The sequence below is a fragment of the Psittacula echo genome (assembly GCF_963264785.1).
Source record: "Psittacula echo genome assembly, chromosome: 2".
Taxonomy (NCBI): Eukaryota; Metazoa; Chordata; class Aves; order Psittaciformes; family Psittacidae; genus Psittacula; species Psittacula echo.
The window spans coordinates 31,163,226-31,184,888 of NC_137737.1; the positions used below are offsets into that span (position 1 = coordinate 31,163,226).

The 21,663-nt window shown below is 40.6% G+C and overlaps 1 protein-coding gene across 2 annotated transcripts; it reads right to left on the reverse strand.

The window, feature by feature from the left end:
* Positions 1–897: 897 nt before the first annotated feature.
* On the reverse strand, positions 898–19,242 carry TMEM106B (transmembrane protein 106B). 2 transcript variants are annotated; one of them, XM_080611921.1, is made up of 8 exons: positions 19,135–19,242; positions 15,669–15,890; positions 12,019–12,082; positions 10,630–10,789; positions 9,648–9,788; positions 9,512–9,561; positions 7,232–7,285; positions 898–6,648 (listed from the first exon to the last, which is right to left on the reverse strand). In XM_080611921.1, exons 2-8 carry the CDS (start codon positions 15,886–15,888, stop codon positions 6,510–6,512), a joined length of 828 nt encoding a protein of 275 aa, XP_080468047.1. In that variant the 5' UTR covers positions 15,889–15,890; positions 19,135–19,242; the 3' UTR covers positions 898–6,509. The 2 variants fall into 2 exon arrangements, with proteins under 2 accessions (XP_080468047.1, XP_080468048.1); XM_080611922.1 differs by lacking the exon at positions 7,232–7,285.
* Positions 19,243–21,663: the final 2,421 nt, after the last annotated feature.

Below are 21,663 nucleotides of genomic sequence, written 5' to 3' on the forward strand. Positions count from 1 at the left end.
TCAACACTCAGGCATGAGAGGCAGGGATTCCTGGAGAAGAAGGGAAAAAAACCCAAAAATCAGAACAAGGATGTAGATGGATCTTTACCTCACGTGACACCAAGAGACTTCTAGCAAAATTTACTGTGTGATTTAGTATTCCTTAAGTTGCCAGGTAGACATCACCTTCACACTGGAAGGCAATTAGTGTCATTCATCACTAGTGCACCCGAAGTCCTCTCAGGTTAACACATCCGAAGTATGTGCTCAGACATTGTTACACAGAAAGCTGTATGAAAGCTGTATGAAATTGAGAAGTAAAAGGAAAGCAACTCACAGCCTGCCAGGGAGAGCTCTGAAATGTTTCAGAGGTTTCTGACATTACCAGGTCTCTTGGTTCTGTTGCATTGATAACACACTGGTGTTTTGGCTAATGCTGAGCAGTGCTCATACAGCACCTGGGTTTCCTTTCTTATTGTTTCCTCCTCTTTTACTCCCACAACTCTGCAGCGAATAGGCTGGGGATGATCAAGCGGCTAAGGTCCCTAGCTGACCAAAGGGATACTCCATATGGGATCATGCTCAGCAGTAAAAGCTCAGGGAAAAGAGGATAGAGAGACATTCAGGGTTATGGCATTTGTCTTCCTGTAGTAAACAACTGCCTGCTGACAGGAAATAAACTTATTTTGCCTTGGTTGAGCACACAGCTTTGCTTCCCCTGTTAAACTGTCTGTATCCTGATCCATCATCCCACCAGGGGGAAGAGCGTATGAGCAACTGGGGGGAAAATATTGTCTCACCTGCTGTCTGGGGGTCAACCCACCACACCAGCCTGGGTTTTTAATTCAGTTACTGTAGTAGTCCAGTCAGACAACAGTAATTTATTCACAGGTGGTGCTTAGCTTTCAGATACTGGAGTTTATTACAGACTTAACCCAACAAGCATAGTATAAAAAAAAAAAAAAAAAAAAAGTGCAAAATTTTCACATCGTGGAATGCCAAAAAAAAAAAACCAAAAAAACACCAAAACAAACAAACAAGCAACCACAACCCAAGCTTTTTTTGATAGAAAATTTAATATCATTCTTTTGAGTCAACCATGTCTAGAAATATATATTCATAATGAAGTTAACTCCAGATTTTGAACCTCTAAACAAGAAGATCCCTTGTCCCAGTTAACTTATATTAAGATAGCTTGTATCCTACAAGTCATTCCCAAATACCCCTTGACTTCTAGAGTTTATCATGCTTAAGTTGAGAGATGGTTTGTTACACAATTACAGCAGTTTACAATTAAGTTACAAAAATAGTTATCACTCATTAGTATTTCTATACATATCTCAAGCAATTCTATGGACACTCTGTACAGTGGATGTTAACAGTGGTTAAGTTTGCTTCCTTAAACAAAAACCCCAAACTAAATCACTGACAGTCAGACCCAAAATATTCAGGCACCATAATCTACTTGCATGACTGGCACTAAGTACCCCTGCCCATGCAAAGCAAAACCAGTTTCAGTACCAAAAGACTGTATGCATCCAGGTGGTAAGACCCATATGATGGTTGGTGGAAGAGGACAGTATGAGAATTAGTATGTTACTGCCACCAAACAGTCTCACACTGCACTGGGGGACCCAACACTAGCTTGAATTTGTATAGATTCCTTGCAGACAACTGCTCCTGTCCAACAGGCCTGCCTACGAGCAGAAAAGCAATATGGCAAAAGCTGCAGGGCAGCAGAACCAACTACCCCAAACTATACCTCTAGTAATGATGAGAATTCTCCAGCTAAAGGTAAAAGCATGAAGGGTGACTTCTCAAGTAGACAAACAGTGGATGTTTTTGCCATACCCAAATTACTGTTTTCAAAACATTTTGTGTTGGTTTTGACTTGAGTTTTATTACTTCACCCCCCAAAAAAAGAAGTTTAGATATTTTTGGCATGATCAGAGCAAACACTAACAAATATTTTGCTGGTTGCAAGTAGTCCATTATTGAAGTTCATTGGTCGCACTTATATTACTTATTCCTCCCTTTCAGAGCTAACAGTAAACCTGGAAGCATTGCACGGGTTGTGGCATTTGTTAAGCAAGTAAAAAATTAGTTCTTAGATGTATGACTGCTAGCGTTACTTATCTCTTAACTTCTGAAGTCCAGTCCAACCGATGTTAAGCTTCATGTAGCTGCCCAACTCTGAAACAAGTCACCTGTTTCAGAAGATGCTGTTTGGGAACGGAGAGCCCACTAGCGGTCCGAGGGGTGGGAAGAAAAGCAAAACCACAACTAAACCACCACCAAAACCCAACCAAACAAAAAAGGCCTTAAATGCTGCATAACAACACTATTTTTCTTTTAAGATTTTCTGAATCTAGATATCCCTCTCATACTCACAGTACTCCAAGCACCCTCATGAAGGAGGCACAGCACTTCAGTCAGATGGTTAAAAGATGCTAACAGTTCAATTCAAGGACTTCAGATTCAGAGCTGAAATGGTTACCTTCACATACCACATGCTGAAAAGCCCAGCCATGTCTGCAATATACTGCCATGAAAACATTTATTCACTTTTAGAACTTCAAGGACAATCCAGGGCAAAGACAACTAAGGCATGTACTTAAGTGTGCCAACATAAGGCTGCAAAATATAAACACCACAATGTTAATATCAAGGTCATGCAGACATCAGAAGTGCATTAAAAACTTCAAAGCTATACCACACAAGACACTTGTGCTTGTCTTCACACAAGATTAAGAATGAAGTAATTATCCTCTATCAAGATGAGGAAACAAATCATGAATGAGCTTCTACAGGCTCTTTCCCACACCAGGAATTCAAAAGTGTCAGGTTCTATATCTTTTAGTAACAGAGCCTGCCTTTACATCTCTCCAAGTGGTACTTGATGGTTAGATCTTTCATTTGGTGCCTTTTATTCATTCATTCATATTTAAAGCATCATATTAAAAATGTAAAATGATTTTGTTCTCCAGGACATGGAGAATGGCCAGACAACCAACATTTTTACACATTTACGTGTTCAATATTAAGTTACCTTAAGCTATAATTTTGAAGTTTTACAGTTACTCTATACAGAATACATTAAATTTTGGTTTTCAATGGTACGATTATACTGCAACTTCTGGACCACTATTTTAAGATATAAATAACAGAGCTTCCACTTTGAAATGCAAGGTTTTAGTAGGGGAATTCAAATGAAAAGAATTATACTAGAAATAAATCCCTTGGAACACAACACTACAATGGCAGTATGCATGTATTTGATAGCATTCTAAGGTTAGAGGGAAGTTACAAGTGAAACACAAATCACTTCAGAAGTCCTTCAGAAACCATCTTATACACAAGAAAACAAAACAAAGAAAACTATGATTCGTCAAGCTGACCTTCTGGAGAGAATCTATACTTACTGATTTACAGGGAGCTGAAAGGCTTGCATTTTTATTTTCAAAATCAAGATAAATAGATGTGATATAATTACAGGTCTGTCACTTGGATCTATTCTCATAGCTGATTTACAAAGTTACACAAGTTAATACTGACTTCTGTTACTTTCTTAGCATGTTTCGAAGCTCAGCTACAGAAAAAATTAAGCCTAAGTTAATTACGTAAAAAGATGCTTACCTAATGAGATGTTGTATTAAAATCAGTTAAATTCAAATACTTGTTTGGTTAGTAACATGCTGACACACTTTCAAGGACGTACTATCATGTGCAAGACCTTCAGCCTTTGATTCTCCTGTAACTGACTTAATTTGAGGATTCACCAATAAGATCTTTACCTACCCTTTAAGATAAGAACTCAGTCACATTCAGTATGTCTACCACAAACTGATGCTGTTAAAGTTTATATCCATTAGATATCCCAGATGACAGACATTGACAGTTGTATCTTCCTCTTCCACCATATACATGGGAAGAGTAACTTGTAATTCTTTATTTTAAATTAGCCAATACCAATGATTTAATGCAAGATAAGAGCCACAGATTTATGTATTTTGTTCAGCATGTCTGCCAAACTTTCAAAGACCAGTTTGAATCTGAACACTGCATAAATACTGCAACCTCCCCTCACCATGCTTGTTCTAGCAGCATTCATTACTGTCACCAAGTAATTTTATCATTGTGCCATTCCAGTTACTTTGGATTACCTCTTATCCTTTAAAGAAAAAAATTGTTGAAAATTAAAGTATCTGCCTAAACCTGTTTTCTTATTTTCCTATTAAAAAAACAACCAACCAAACAAACAAAAACAACCCACCAAACCCCCCCAAAAACCACCCACAAACAAAACCAAACTCTAGGTGTAAATACTTAGGCCAAGAGACAAGATATAACCCCAAAAACTGTATCACTTACTGGCTATCTTCAGATCTGACATGATCTAAATCAGAATTCTTTCCCTAATCTTCATTATAAGCATATCTTTCTACAGCAGATAAGAGAGAAGAGTTTACCTCTCTGCTTCTAGCCAGCTCCCCACTACCCTGGTCGTTAGTTATCACCTGTATCTTTTCAGAATAGCAGACAAGGTTCTGCATGCATTTTTATCAGCCACAAGACTGAATCTCATCTATACTCTAGGAAGACTAGATTCAGTAGTGAACTACTTTATGACTATAAGCTGTAATTTAAGAAATGTTTCCTTTTAAGTATGCAGATTCAACAATAGTTTTCAGAACATAACTACAGTAAGTAATCAGAATTGACATTCCAGTTCCACTTCTCCAACACCAAAAGCTGGCATCTTCATGTTATTAACAATTATATGAAACTGACAGGTTGGGCTCCAAAATCTTTAATAGACATTCAGAATAAGTGCTCAAAGCAATTCAAACAGAGGCAGATTTTTTTGTATGGTTACCTAATTTCTTTAAAATCAGTCTTACATCATCACAATTCTTTTCCCCACCCACCCAATTAGGTCCACCAAAGAAAGGCCAACGAAGAAAAAAAAAAGGAGTAATACAGATATGTGCCTTCACTGAAATACTGAAGCATAACAGATTGTTAGTTGCAAGAAGTTATTCAGCAGCCTTTTTTTCCATAGTGTTTACTGCTAATTCATTTTATATAGCTTATTTCCAGGAGATGGGCAGCATAAACCCCACAACATTACTTAAAAAAAATTATTCATTACAAAGCAACAGTCTCAATAGTACCTTCTTACAGCTGCATCTGATCTGATTTAGAAATAAAACAATTCTGATCTAGTTAATTAAAAAGTTTTGTACCGGACCCTTACAAGAATCAGTCTTAAGAAGTCAAGCAACTTTGGACCCCATATTTACAATCACCACATTTGATAATAACCTCAGAATTTCTCATTGTGCAAACTATCCTACTGAAATGATTTCATAGCTTTGTTTTAAGTCAGTCTCATGATTACATCAGCATTTACATTTACAGAAAGAATTGCTTTACTCTCCCTTACAGAACTTTGATGTGAATTTTGAGTGCTCTGGAGATTCAGGTGGCTATTGCATTGCCTACTGAGCCTGTGCACTAAATATGCACACCCCAACATATTAACACTTACAAGTAGCTTAGATACATAGTATATTAAAATAATAAAACTTAGGAAAACTTACAAGCTGCCCAAACCCGTGCTCAAACTGTATGCCCCCTAGTTCCAACTGTACGCCCCCTAGTTCCAACTGTACAATCTTGATTTTAAATCAACAGCTGAAACTCATAAAACTAAAAATCAAAGTAGAAAGACACTAAGTCTTCACTCATTCATTTACTACAGTCTGGAATTTCTCCTTTGTCAGTAATGACTTGGGGGGGGTTTGTTTTGTTTTTAAACCCAACTTTATATCTAACAACATACATTCTCCTTGTAACATCCCAGAGGTAGCAGGAGGGAATACAAATGAAATGATGCCAGATTCTGGAAGTTGCACATTCAAGTATAGTGTCATCCAAGAGAGCTTTCCTGGCTTTCACAGACTGCATGTCACCTCTAATCATGTATAGCAAAGAAAAAGTAGAACCCCAAAATAAAGAACTATCACCACCGGGTTACTAACAGAAGTCTAACAGCCAGATACCTCAAAGTAATCTTGTTACTTAAGTAGTAATACTGCCAGTTTCAATAGTCAAATATCAAGAACTTAAGTAGGAACTTAAAATTTATGAATATCAATTTTTCTAAAATGCTCGTTAGTGACACATTTCACCTAAACACAGACATACACATGGTTACTCTAAGTTGATGTACCACACTGTAAGGAAAGGTCCCAATTCAATTCAAGAATCTGATATTCCCCTTCTCCCTCCCACCACATGACAGAAGTGCTTACAGGAATAGAAAGCAAACAGAAGGGGAAAACACAACATTTAACAAGTGCATCTATGTACATTTTGCACCTTTTCCTTCCTGGCATCTAAAGTGAACAGGTCATCATGTTCGCTATGCTTCACATGCATATATTCTCCCCTTCAGGTAGTACCAGTCCTACTCAAAGGATCTCTGCAAGGATCAGCAGTCATTCCACACTAACCAACAGGTGCTTTTACTGTGGAGGCTGAAGTACATTTAAATATTCTGACTGGCCCAGCTGGTAGGTTGTGTTTCCTCCACAGTCCACATACTGGTATCTCTCCTGGGATGTCTGCTCAGAGTGGCCAAAGTAAGAGGATGTCACTGTCACTCTTAAAAAAAAAAAAAAAAAAAAAAAAGGAGACAAAACAGAGGAGAGTTTTCTGTAAAAGGCTTGAGTTTCCTATTTTAATGATCAACATTTTTACATTATTAGGGTTTTTAAGGAAAATGTTTTGGAAAAAAGTAAGTTCTAAATAACCTTAAAATCAATACTAGCTTACCAGTTTACCACAATAGATTTTCTCCATGAAAGACATTTAAGTTCTCCAAGCACAGACTGCCTACCCTTTCCCCTCCTGGAAGATGGTAATGCTTCATGAAGATCTCAGCAACTTCTGAACAGTGGCTGATACACAAACTAATTTCAGAGTATCTGAGGCCTTAGTACAGCCATGGCTATGGCCAAGCTGCAGAGCAGATACAGTAATAACTCTGCCTATTCAAGTGTCTTTACACCACCAGAACCTGTCCAAAGACTCAATTCAGTTTCAAGAACTATGAACCTACTACAAGAGAAAGCAAGATGATTTCATTTTCTAAGATGCACAGGTGCCAGGATTATGTATTTGAGCAATATTTCTATTAGAATTACATGGTTTTTAAAATTGTTTCCAACAAAATTCTCATACTTACTGCATCATCACTACTATGTTATGCACTTTGATATATGCTAAAGTACAGAAGTCACTGCAAAAAAGAAAAACAACTGTTAGATTTGCATCAAGCTTTTACAGGTAATTATCTCAAAAGTAAGACCCATGTCTTCAACTGGAAATTCTGCTACCTATGTATATAGAGACTACAGAGTTGCTGGCAATGGCAACAAAAACACTTGTTGATAAACACTGCCACTGACTGTATGTTCACCTAGGTTTACTTTTATATACATAGTGTTGCTTTCATATGATCTGTATTTCCATGTGCTTGCTTAAATGTAATGCTTGCCAGCACAAGTGTCCTGTGAAACACAGTTCACTCCATCTTTCAGAATCTAACTGAAGTTAACCTGAACATGCTTTAATCCAAAATACAGACAACTTGTGACATAATACAAAGCCAGCTCATATCCAACAGCACATACCAGCTGATAAGCAGAGGTACAGCACCAACACACTTTTTTTTCCAAGCAGGTTGATTTCCTGATACTCTGAATTTAAAAAAACAGAACAAAACAAAAACCCACAACCTAAATCCACAAACAAAAAAAACCCAAATGAAAAATCTCAACTCCAAAACACATCACAGCACAAACCAGACAACGGTAGCTAGGAAACTACACTTAAGTTGAACTCCACATTGAGCCAGCTCTCCAAAATAAATGTGTGGAAACACCTTGTATGGTGCTGATTTCATCATACAGGTCTGCTGAATCCAGATGATCATATGCAGATACTTCAGGACTCCAAGATTTCCTGTATTCAACCTAAGCTGATTTTATGGGACATGCACTCTCCAGGATCCAAACAACTCAATAGTTAATGCCTAACTAAGACCTAAATCGACTAGCTGAGGAAACACTGAAATGTGACACTGTACAACCCCCAATGCTATAACCCACAACACTAATACTGCCTATGTTAGAAAGATTATACCACAGCAATCACTGGAAAGGTTATTATTTTTGTGTGGAGAAAAAACCCAAACAGTGAAAAAATACAAAACCCCACTAAGACCAGGTGAAGCTGCATCCGTTGGGTGTTCAAACTAAGGAAGCTCACTTGCTGTCTCCAGGGCAGACTACTGGCACTGACACGTGACAGTTTCTCTGCTTCTATTCCAAGAATTCACCATCCACCCCTGAGATGAAACAGCAAGCACATCATGGTTCCACACTACTATCAAGGCTGCAGCTATAACAGAAGAGCCTGAAATCCATTCAATGCAGGCCATAGGCAGAACAGCTCTTGCCTGTCTGCACCTCTCTACATATCCAACTCACTCAGGTTTTCCTAAGGTTATTTACCTTTCAGGTAAAAGTTGCAGCTAGTATTGGGAACAGACTCCCAACAGCATTACTGAAATTAAGGCCACAGTACTGACCATGATAAATTTAAATGCATTACTGCATCAAAAGCATGACTAAGTATTAGCATGAGTTCTACAAAGGCCACATTCCCCATGCATCCAAGGGATGAGCAAATCTGAAAGATTCAGTGTTTACACAAAGCTAACTTACATGTTTTTACGAGGGACAAAAGTACACTTCCTGTTTATTTAAAGTTAGTGCCCAGTTTGCTATTTCATACCTATTTCAATTTATTCTACTTCAAAAGCTGTGAGGTGTTCTCCCACCCCAAAGGGGCTGTGATCCACTGGAACTGCACACAGACCTGAAATCTCAATAGTTAACTCTTTCTGTTTAGTCTGCACTTCAGTGTGAGAGAACTAACATTTGGTTTTGTTAGCAAGATACACTGAGCTAACAGTCTGTCGGTCAAATGAACTTCAGAAGCTCTGAATAGAACAGTGTAACAGACAGGCTATAAACACTGCTTACCACTGCATACACATGGTCTGACAAAAAGAAATAATGAACTTCTCTCTAATTTGCATAGAATTAAATACAAATTCCTTCTGCCATCAGAGAAATTAGTGTGAAAGTTACTAGAAAACTTGTTAGAGGAACAAACCTGCATTTTTGCTCCCCAAAACAGCATGTCCTAGTTATTGCCAAGGCCTAACACATTGGGATAAGAGATACCATTCAGAGTGCCGAGAGTCAGGTACTGCAAGGCACTATGTGCAACTATTGAAATAACCATGTTTTAATTACTTTTCAGTACTATTAAACTCATGCAAAGAAAATGACACATCTCTATGAATATATTTCCACTGACTTGGAAAAAAATTTTGTTTAATACCATTGTAATTTTTAAGCAGACCCATGTGATATTTAGAGGCGAGTACACTTACAACATATAGCTCATTTCATCTTGTATGACTGTGGGCACCATATAGTCAATCTAAAAAAAAAGCAAAAAAAAAGCAATGAGTATATTTATATATGAAGATTAACATGTATTCAACTTTGAAAGCCTATCCTATTTACCTGTTTCATATCCAGAGGACCAATGTTGGTGATGTTGTTTAGCCGTGCTTTGCCAATAACTGTTTTTGAAAACTGAACTTGGGCTGTGATATTTGCCACTTCAACAGAATAATAGTTGTTATTCGTTATATTCAGTGTGCTCTGAAAAACAAACAAACCGAACATAAAACACTAACATTGTCTCTTCAATGCACACACATTTTGAAGTTTGTGCTTGAGACAGTAATACCTGAAATTGTGCAAGTATACTCCTACGTTCTAGGATTGGGGGTTGGAGGTGGAGGAGAACAGGGTGACACACAAGACACGGGACATAATCACTTAACCTCTTTCTGGTTTTTTTTTTTGTGAATATCTTGAGCTGCACAAGCTTCTGTACAACTTCCCTGGTGACTACCCTCCACTGCAAAGAACACATTTCTTCCTATCCTCAACTACTGCTTCTGGGAAATTTAGCTATCACAGGACCATCTTCTCCCATGGCTGCCTTGCTTTATTTAAAATGAGGAACTCTACCCAATGTCTTGGGTTTTCTGTATTGACTGCATTACCAAGAAGTCAAGAAACCTATAGAAAAAATAACTTTAAAATTTTAAGGTGAATAAGAAAGTAATTTTCCCTCAAAACCAGTTTTGACAGATGCACAGTACCTGGACAGCACTTAACAACATCCCCACACACACACATTACAGTTCACTCATATTTCAAAAATAATTCCGAGAACTTCAAATTCATTGTTCCCATGAAAACAGAAGACCCAGTGGTACCTTGCAACTCAGCTCTATTAGCTATAGCTACAGGAGCCAGCCACAGCAGGTCCAGTTACATTCTTCCAACTGGTCATTACATCTGCTTGTATTTCTTAAGGCACTAAACTAGGCTTACCAGCTAGACCACAATTTCTATGCACATTAAACTGTTGCAGTAGTATCTCTTGTTGCACTTACCCATTACAAACATCTAAACAGACAGCTAGACTTACCGTGATATTGAGATATATTATACGATTACTCCGTTCATAACTGACGTAAACTGACTTCACACCAATGTATTCAACGTCTATTGAGCGAGGAAACAAGAAGAATACAGCCAGCCCAGAAAGTAGTAAACATACAATTACAGAAGCAGTCACGTAGAGCTTTCTGGAGGGAAAAAAGAACACATTTCAGAGTCAAAAGCATATTAAACAATAATGTCGTTTTATTTTCTTTTAAGTGGTAGATTGAATTAGTTACCCTGACTAGTCATGCTCCCTATCTCTAACTTCCACTAGTGCTCAAGAAGGGAAAAAACCCCATTATGCTGCACTTCACATCTATGTCTCCGAGATGTTCCTTTTGCATATACATCAGGAATCAAGTTTCAAAACATGCGGTTATCCCAACATTTGTAACTTGAAGGAAAACAGAAGAGGTAAATATTTAGGTACTTTGAAACATAAGCACTTCCTCTTGGAATTTGTTTATAGCAGAACTGTTGCCATTCTGCAGGACTCTTAAGAATAAAGCTCTTACATCTTATATGTGATTCTTTGACATACAAGACTGTCAGGAAACTGTCAGACTCCTGCTAAGGAACAGGAAATTCATAATTAACCTAGTGTTGAAGGTGTATTTGCGTAATAAAAAAAATATGTAAGCAAAAGGCTCCACTGCAGCTCCAGTTTTCACAAAATTAGAGCACTACAAGTAACAGGTCTCAAATTTGTACGAGTAGAGCATCAGATATATTATCCAGGACAGTATTACAAGCTACTGGAATTCATTTCTGTTTACTACAGAAACACACAAATATTAAAGGTAAAAAAACCCCAAACCAATAGAAAGTGTCAGAACAAGAAGCCCTGAGCACTTCAAATTAAACCTTTAGGTAGAGCCTAGTAAAAAAATATTAAATATGCTGTATTGGAATGATGAATTTTTTGATTTTGCTAGCTGCTCAGAGCTTTACAAATTAATTTCCAGGTGACTTATTTTGTAGTTATCAAGGAAGTCATCAATTTACTCAAGACTTTTAACACTGAAGATGTATCTGCTCAGATAATTAAGATGCTGCAAAGACTGATGAATCCTTAACTACTGTAGACATTCAGATAAGTATCTACATGAAGAGATCATACAGCATACTTAGCTTTGTAAGACATCCTCATGGGAGTATGTACACCAGTAGTACGCATACCTGATAATAAATAACTCTCCAAGGGTTAGAAGTTAAGGCTGATAGTACTCACAAGCAGGGTTCTTTCAGTACTGCAGGCAAATAAACATTCCAATGATTTTTGCTTGATTCTTCTTATCACTCTTTTTTTAATTTGCTGAATTTTAACTAGAAGAATTAACTGTAGATTCAGGTATCACAACTATTCACTTACGTTCTCCTTGGCCTCAGTCTCTGATCACTGTATGGAATTAATGCTACCAGCTGATTTTCCTGTCCTGGAAACAAAAATACTCTTTCAGAATTTAAACAAGCAAAGAATAAATGTTGTTGCAGCTACTTCAGAGTGCCCATTAGGACTTAATGGCACCAAAAAATAAGCACTAAAGATAAATATTTACATTCCAAACAATGACCCAAGTAGAATACTACTGTATTATGTCACTTTCCAAAATAGAGCATGGCTTACACAAGATGGAAGAAAAAAGAGCCACCAAGCCCACAAAGACCGAAACTGCAACAAATTCTGCCCCTGTGCTGCATACATGCATAGGAGGCAGCATGTCTCTGGCACCATTTCCTCAAGAGTAACAGCTTCCAGCTCTCTATGCCATACCATATAAAGTCATAGGACAAAACACTCAGAAGCTCAGGCAGTAGGAACTGATCTAGAAGGCATTCTGAATGTACTTTTCTGAAAAGTAGAGGTCAAGTTTGTTTAAAAGAAAGAAGTACCAGTTTGGGTGGCTTTGGTAACACAAGCAACACATACACTGCATTCTGGAAATCACTGGTATACACAGCCATTTTTCATGGGACTGAGCTGCAGCACCCTGGAAGTCAAAAAAGGATCTAAAAGTATCTACTGGAATTTCTCCAAGCAACTAGGTACTTCATAAGACAGCATTTTTAAGAGGGGGCTATCTCGACAGCAGAAATTAAGAACAGAAGCACAGATGAGTTGTTGAAAATACATAGACTACATCTGCCTGTACAGCTTTTTCTATTTGTTGTACAAGAAAATGGAACTGAGATTCTTCCATAGGAGAAGAAAGGCCTCAACTCAAAGGTGTTGGGACTGATCCTGTTCAACATCCTTGTCAGTGACATGAAAGTGGGATTGAGTGCATCAGCAAGTTTGCTGATGACATTAAGCTGCGTGGTTCAGCTGACACTCTGGAGTGAAGGAATGCCATCCAGAGAGAGGGACCTTGATATGCTTGAGAGGTGAGCAGATGCCAACCTTATAAAATTCAAGAAAACAAAGTGCAAGGTCCTCCACTTGGATTGGGGCAATGCCAGGCACAGCTACAGGCTGGGCAGAGAAGAGATTCAGAGCAGCCCTGCGGAGAAGGACTCAGGGGTGTTGTTCGACAAGAAACTGAACATGAAGCCGGATTCAGTGTGTGCTTGCAGCCCAGAAACCAACTGTATCCTGGGCTGCATCAAAAGGTGTGTGACCAGCAGGTTGAACGAGGTGATCCTGCCCCTCTACTCTGCTCTTGTGAGACCCCACTTGGAGTATTGTATTCAATTCTGGCATCCTAAAAATAAGAAGGAAATGGAGCTGTTGGAGCAAGTTCAGAGGAGGACCATGAGGATGATGAGAGGTGATCCAGTCCCTTTATACAAAGACAGGCTGAGAAAGTTGGGGCTGTTCAGCCTGCAGAGAGAAGGCTGGGTGGAGACTTCATAGCAGCCTTCCAACATCTGAGGGGGCCGACAAGGGCCCAGAGTGGGACTCTTCATCAGGGCCTGTAGCAACAGGACAAGGGGTAAGAGGTTTAAACTTAAACAGGGTGGTCAGGCACTAAAACAGGTTGCCCAAAGTAGTAAATGCTCCATTTCTGGCAGGGCTCAAGGCCAGGTTAGACAGAACCTTGGGCAACACAGCCTAGTGGGAGGTGACCTTGCCCATGGCAGGGGGTTGGAACTAGATGATCTTTAGGTCCTTTCCAACCCAAACCGTTCAGTGATTCTAAGACCAAGTCATATTCGCATTTTTTAAGCCAAATGCAGCATTTGACCAGCATTATCACTTAGCTAATCAACCACTTACAAGTGACTCCACACCAAATCACTAAGAGCAAAGCATGCTAAGCCAGCAGTAGTATGTAATACCAACCTTTTAAAAAGCCACTACCAATTTAAAACAGATTTTCATCTCAGCTTCAACAAAGCATCTTCAAGCTTTGAACAAGACTGCACACTCTCACTTATATAGTTTGTCATAGTGAAAATCTAAAGCTGTCCAAGTAACAAACCAGGGTAGCCTCATATCAGGTGTTACAATCTTCCTTACTAGTCATGCAGCAAAAAAAAACCAAATATTTTTTTCCTAAAATATGAGGAATAATTAAAAAAGACAGCCCTGTCTGCTCTAATAATTCATTTAAAGTTCTAACTTCAACCACATTTTTTCATTAGAATGTACAGACAACATGCATTTTTAATAGTTACTGAAAAATTTGATATATTATCTCACATTTGTTTAAGTATTACATTCAAGAATCCTACAGTCAAAGAAATAAGCTTCTGAACACAGGAATCCTGCTATTACTGCATTTTAGTTAGCGCTATTTTGAGTTATCATTTGCTGTTGATACTAAGTATTTTAAGTTAGCAAGCTAAGAGAACAAACTTCCCTCTCTATAGTCTTTCAGTTATAATATTTAGTTGTGTAGTTTTTCCACATTTCAAATTTGCCAAATTCAGAGGTACTCAAAGAATGCATCATAGTATGAAGTTTAACAGCTAAACTACAAGCCTCTTATGGCATTTGCAACTATTTAAATACCCTGTGCTTCCTGTCACTTATTCACACATAAGACAGAAGTATTTGTGAACTATAGCAGAACCTGATCTGACTGAAGCACACGTACAAGGACAACATGACACAGTCAATTTTCCCAAGCTACTGGTCAAAAATCAGTTATAAAGAGCTTTTACACTGAATAATCTATTTTAGGTAAGAGTTCTGCCAAAAGCAAAGCAGCTCCAAGCATGAAACCTTCTCATCAGTTCTTCCTTGCCATCAAAGGGAAGATCTTACAGCTGAAGTAGGAGGCTGGCACATGTAGAGTGCCTTGGCACACTGTATTTGCCACTGTCTCCTTTTGCCCAGTTCAGCTATCCTGCTTTCAATGGTCTCTTCCTAAATAGCTGTTCTGGTGGCTTACTGTATAGGAGAGAAGCACAAATAAAGCAGAATATATTTTATTAACAGGAAAAGCAAAGGATGGGGCAGCTAGGAAACAAAACAGGCATGAAGACTAATGCTGTGCAGCCTACTACCTCCCAGGGCCATCAGAGATCCTATGTATTTTCAACACCCACCTGGGGTCCTTTGCCTAGCAGGGACAGACAGGACCAAGTGAGAGTAAAAGAAATTGAAGGGCCCTGACAGCAGTGAGGGCAAGAAAATTCACTATAAATGAGGGAAACAGTGTTGGCACAGGCCTACTTTTAACTCTCTGCATTTGCAGCTATTTTTGTAGAATTATGAATTGATTCAAATAGCTTAAAATAGGCAGTTAAAAAAAGACTAATAAAATGTCACAAAAACCAAGGTTTGCAAATTCAACTTGCAAGAGCTAGGGTTACATGCAAATTAAAAGCTGAGAAGCAAAGAACACACCAGCATTGTACAGACAAAAGAAAACCCAACAAGTAACAGCCTAAGCTGATTCAATTTGTTTTGTTCATTTAGTGTAATCATAACAAAATGCTTAAGAGCTACAAAGTCAAAAAGATGAAAAATGTCATTTTAAATAGGAGAGTAATTTGTTATGGATTATTACAATTTCAACAGCACATGGTTATGAAGTAATGTATAGGTTACAGAAAGAAATAAGGAAAACTCACCTCGTGGAATTCTTCCTGTTCCCTGGCAAGTTGGGCAGGTAACACTGTCTCTTCCTGTAAATTCTACATAGGGAAACTGCGACACATCTCCACATCTGCTGTCTTCATTGTGTGATTCTGAGTTAACTAACCCATTCCTCATATTATCAGACACTGTGGTTCCATTGCAGCTATCTTCCTTGCATGTGTGCATAGGCAAGTGAGAAAGCGATTTTCCCATGTCTAAAATAAAAGTCAGAAGAAAGTTTTCAGGAAGAACAAACATGGCTTGCACTTATTCCTCTGCATCAGGTAACTGTTAGTCAATGGCCATCACTCCGACAAGACTCCGGTTGCCCTCTCTTCAGATTCCTTAAGACCTGCAAATCGCTAAGGCCCTGTCAAGCTGGAGTCAACCCCAAATTGCAAGAACCTTAACTGGGAGCTTTGTTCAGAGACTTCAATGCGTACAGGCTGGAGGGAGGTCAACAAGAGGCATTTAAGTTAGAACAGTACAATGGCTGGCAAAGGTTGCAACAGTCTAGATGTGCTTTTCAAAAGATTGCTATTGTACAGACTTCCACAATACACAATCTTTGTATAAAAAAAAAATAAAATATTTCAAGACACAGCTCTAGAAAGCAAGTTTGCAATTTTCAGTGGATTCCATACACACTACAGACCCAATTCAAATGAGCTTTTCAAGCTGGACTTGTCTTCAGAACATGGGATCAGCTACTAGTTTCCAAGCTAGAAATACGGATAGATCTTCAGGTGTTTAAACTGACAACTTCCTTTAACCTGAAAGAGGACTGATGCACAGAAAAGTCAAGGGGAAAATGGGAATTATTTTAACATAGCTGCTGGCAATGTGCTGCAGTTCTAAAGACTTCTTAAAAAAAAAAACAAAACCAGTATTAACCACAAAAGCATCTCTGCTCCCTACTTAAATTTTCAAGTATTCTCCTTACTGTAGCTTTTCAGCCATGACATTGAAGCTACCTTAAAACACAGAACACATGAAACTAACGGCTGTAATCAAGTGATGCAAGCAGAAACCCTTCTAATTTTTCTAAATTGCAACAGGTGGCAGGCAAATTCAAAGTTGAAAAAATAAATCCATACAGCAGTCACAATCAGTTCTCCTGTTTATTCCCAGAACCCATTTTAACTTAACACCCAGCCACCAGCCACTCCATTCACCAGTGTCTTGGGGAATAGGATGATTTAAAAAGAGTATGCAAAACTTTTTTTTTTTTTTTTTTCATTGTAACTGGCATTTATAAAGCAGCTGCTAGCAATTATCATCCTGGTTCACCAAGAAAGGAAGCCCTAAGAGGAAGATCAAGACAGCAAAACAAGTCAGAATATTTTAAACCAACCACTCAAGACAGAACAAAAAGATCTCAAATATGGTGATGGTAACACAAGCACAACAATAATTCATTATATTGCCACAAAGGCTAGGTGAACCTAAGACAGGAAAAGTAAGGAAAAAATGCCAACAAGTCACAGTTACTGTTCCAGCAAACATGCACCATCATTTTCTTAATATAAGTTATTAAACCCTTACAAGAAGAAAAACTATTTGTCTTTATGCCTCTACAGCACTTTCTAAACAGCTTAAATTCAGGAGCCATTCAATAATGGAAATGGTTGAACTGAAAACTATAGTTACTGAGCTACTGAAAAACATTTTCTGAAAAGCTGTTGACAGCATTGACAATTATTCCACATGGGGTTTTTGCTTACTGTTCTCCTTGTAGCTGACCTACAGCCTTTAAGCTACAAAACGTGAGTCTTGCAGCTTAGGCAATAGCTGTCACAGTTATATCTCTGAAAGCTTAGGGATCGATCCCCAGTCCTGTTGAGCTACAACTATATTCACCTTATCTGCTCTACTGATATGCTCAGGATATGCCTACATTAACAATTAAATACAGAACAAGCAGCAACTCTGTAGAAATAAGAAGTTCTTTACTGTAAGGGTAGTGAGGCACTGGCACAGGTTGCTGAAAGAAGTGGTAAATGCTCCATCCCTGGCAGTGTTCAAGGCCAGGCTGGACAGGTCTAGTGGGAGGTGTCTCCTGTCCATGGCAAAGGGGTTGGAACTAGATGGTCTTAAGGTCCTGTCCAACCCTAACTATTCTATGATTCTATGAATACTGAGGATTCAACATCCACACTATACATATGTATTTCATACTAGCTCTTGTCTATACTAACAACACCCACTCACAACTGAAGTGCACCTTCTAGTTTTAGCTTCTTCCAAAAGGGTAAGAGCTTACACTTTCCCAGATCACACTGGGATGTCAACCAAAATGCTGTAAGCAGGGATAACTAGGAACTCATTCCAAGATTACAGCCATTGTTAGAATTAAACTACTAATACAGGTATAGCCTCCAATATCATAGAATCATAGAATAGTTAGGGTTGGAAAGGACCTTGAGATCATCTAGTTCCAACCCCCCTGCCATGGGCAGGGACACCTCACACTAAACCATGTCACTCAAGGCCTCATCCAACCTGGCCTTGAACACCGCCAAGGATGGCGCATTCACAACCTCCCTGGGCAACCCATTCCAGTGCCTCACCACCCTCTCAGTAAAGAATTTCTTCCTTAGAAGAAGAATATCAACTATACCTGATCTTCAATAATTAGAATAGTGTTGTTCTGCTGCCAGAAACTTAGGAGAAACATCTCAATTTGGGAATAGAACTGTTAGCCACCTTCAAGTGAAATGTGTTCCTCCAACATGCTTCCCCTCCCCCCGATCAAGCGCTAAACTTTATTACAGTTTACCAAATCTCAAGAATACTTTGTTCTTTTACCCAGCACTTAGGTACAGAACAGTAGTAGCTCTAATATATCTGCTTTGTACGTGACAGCTTCTATACTGTCAACAGAGTTGCAAACCGCAACCATCTTCTCCCCTACCAGTTGCGTCTCAACCACGAACCTCGCCAGCTCCTCCAATACAGAGGATGCAGCAAGGTAGGGCAATGACTTAGCAGCCACAAACTTGCTCGGTCGGGGTAAGCACGTCCAGCGCTGCCGTTCAAGACCCGTTAAGGGGCCGGTCCCCGGGGCACGGCCTACTCGGTAAGGCTGGCGCTGCCATGAATATAGGAGTCAGCAACCCCCTGGGCTTGTACGGGCCCCTTCGCATGTCCAGCCAGAGTGGCGGTCGCTTTCGCAAATATGGCAGTTTCCACTGGCGGGTACGGAACAAGGCCCGGAAAACTCGGCTCCGCTACCGGTGCCCCGGACAGGCCATGCTCCGGGTTGCGGTCTCGAGGCGGAGAGACAAGGGCAGCCTACCGTAAGCACGCCCAGGCCTCGCTGAAGCCCACAAACCTCCGCGACAGCGGCCCCCACCCGGCGCCCGGCTCCGCTACGGCTTTACAGCCACAGGCCGCGCTCAACCCGGCTCTCAGCCCAGGCCCCCCACCCGCCGCCGCCGCCACCACCACCTTCCCCACCTGCGGCGCAGGTGCCCGTGGCCGACCGAGCACCCGGGAACGACAAAACCAAAATCTCCCTGTACGATACAGCAGCCCCGATGTTAAAGCCCCGGATCCGCGGCGTGCGCAGGCGCAGGGCAGGGGGCGGTTCCGCGCCAATCGCGTCCCGCCGCTGTCGGCAGCGGGCGGGGTTGGGTTGCGTTGTAGGTGGGTCGGGTAGCGCGGTGGTATCGCGCCCGCTCTCCTGAAGCGGGAATAGCACAGAAGCAGCGTACGAGCGGGAGGCCGTGCCCAGGCTGAGGGGCTTGGGGTGCTCCCCGGCCCCAGGGGGTAAAGAAGGGGAGGAAGGGGAAATCAGGTGGCGGTGCAGCTCCTCCCCGCAGCTGAGGGCGGGGGGCACAGCGAGTTCCCTCACTAAGTTCCTCTGTCTGCAGCTTTTCTCTCCGCTGCCCGCTGGTATGAGCTCTCCCGCCCCCTGCACATCAGCTTCGCGTTGCGGTAGTCACGGGAAAAAGCGGGGAGTTTTCTTTCCGCAACTGAGTTTGTTTCGTGGTACCTCCTAACCACCATGAGTTACGTTCTGTTCCCTGTTCGAAAGCTCAGGAGGAAGTAACTTGCCACACTGCTGCAGGGGAAACTAGCTGCTCGAGGAAAGCTATGGCAGGTCAGTAAAGAAGGTGTAGGAAGTGAGGCACAGTACCACTAAAATTCTGTTTTATAGCTCATTTGTTTTATATCTCATCCCCCCCTAAAGGGGGCCTGCAAGAAATCTCGAGAGGGGCTTTTTACAAGGGTACATAGTGACAGGACAAAGGGGAATGGCTTTAAACTGACAAAGGATAGGTTCAGATTAGATATTTGAAAGAAATTTCTTGTTTTGAGGGTAGTGAGGCAGTGGAACAGGTTGCCCAGAGAAGCTGTGGCTGCCTCATCCCTGGCAGTGTTCAAGGCCTGGTTGGACGGGGCTTTGAGCAACCTGGTCTAGTGGAAGGTGTCCCTGCCCATGACAGGTTGGGTGGAACTAAATGATCTTTAACATCCCTTCCAACCCAAACCATTTTGTGATTCTGTGATTCTATGCCACGTTATACAAGTCTGATTGTACAGCTGGTGGTTATTCAGGGCACAGGCAAGTGAGATGTCAGCTGAGCAATTTGCCAGGGCAAAATGAAGTACACTGGAAGTGCATAACTTGAAATTGTTGCTCTTTGTGTGCCTGCCTCTGGTCTGTGAAAACCACTGCTCAGAGTGATGGCAACACAGGAGGCAATACTCCTTTGTGGGGATGTGGGTGCACCAAAGGGTGGAGAGCTGTGCAGAGGGGACACAGCTCAGATGAAGGAGGCTGGGGACCAGGGCGAACTGCCTGGTTTGAGAGCCTCATCCAAGCTGCAGAAATGAATCAGGAATGAAACCCTGTGATTCACTCCACATATCAAAGGGCAAGCACAGGGGCAGGGCTTGAGGAAAGGAGAAGTAAGTGAGATCCCTACTGCAGTATGGAGTGATCATGAGGCTTGGGCAGGGTGCCAGGCTGCTCATGAGGCTGGGAGGAGACAGGCTGCCTCCAGCAGCCACCCAGAGCTGGTGCAGAGGTGAGATCACCTGCAGTACAGCCCTGCCAGCAGCATGCCCAGCACCTGGCTGCAGGTCGAGCAAGTGATCAGCATGGAAAATAACCTTCCGCCATGAAAACATATGCTCAGGGAAAAAAAAGCATCTGAGAAAAAGGCACATATCTTTACCAGCACATTTATTCCATTTATCCTTGGAACTTTTTGATGTTTTCTGGGAGTTTAAGAAGTCTTGGCTAGCAATAGTCCCTAGCCTTCATTATGCAGTTCAAGTCCTGTATGTTGCTCACTGGCTGCTTTACTCCTCTAGATAGGCATGAGCAAGCTCCTGGCAGTATTGGCAAAAGCTGGCATGTACCTTCTCCCTCTGGTAGACCTTCATGTGAATCTTCAACCCATCACTGTCCAAGGTTCCTAAGGTGCCTATACAAAGCTCTCAGTGCAGCAAGATTGACCATGGTACTTTGTGGGATCCTAACTATAAAATGATGTGTGTAAGGTACCTTGAATAGATTCCTGGCACACTCAGGACCTATATGGAATTTGTATCTTGCTTTAGAATACTAGCAAATGTCACATGATGTGAATTCTGTAGTCTCAGGCCTGGATATTAGTTTCACTAGCTGTTGTTTTTGGTTCTAGCTCAGCTTTATATTGATCAAAGGAGCACAAAGCACAGTGTAAAAAATTGTCATAGCTTTCAGATAATCCAAACAGAAAGGGGGAACACCAAGTCTTTGCCTTTTACATTGTTTTAAATAGTGGCAGCTAGGCACATTGACCTGGATCATCACACAACCGAGGACATGTCCAAAAAGGTTCTAGCAAAAAGAGTTTTGGAACAGCTTTGTGAGTTCACTCTGAGTTCTGGCAGCTCAAAGTTACTCAGTCTGACAAATTCTCTCAATGCAAATCTGTTCAATTGAAATATTCTTAGCATAGAGATTTTGATTAAATCAGAATCTTGCAGCAG

Coding starts and splice junctions, on each gene's coding strand:
- TMEM106B (XM_080611921.1), bottom strand. CDS start 15,888: ATGGGAAAATCGCTTTCTCACTTGCCTATGCACACATGCAAGGAAGAT. Junction 12,083..15,668: donor AACAGGAAGAATTCCACGAG/GTGAGTTTTCCT, acceptor TTTTGTTTCCAG/GACAGGAAAATCAGCTGGTA. Junction 6,649..7,231: donor AACATAGTAGTGATGATGCA/GTAAGTATGAGA, acceptor TTTTTTTTTAAG/AGTGACAGTGACATCCTCTT.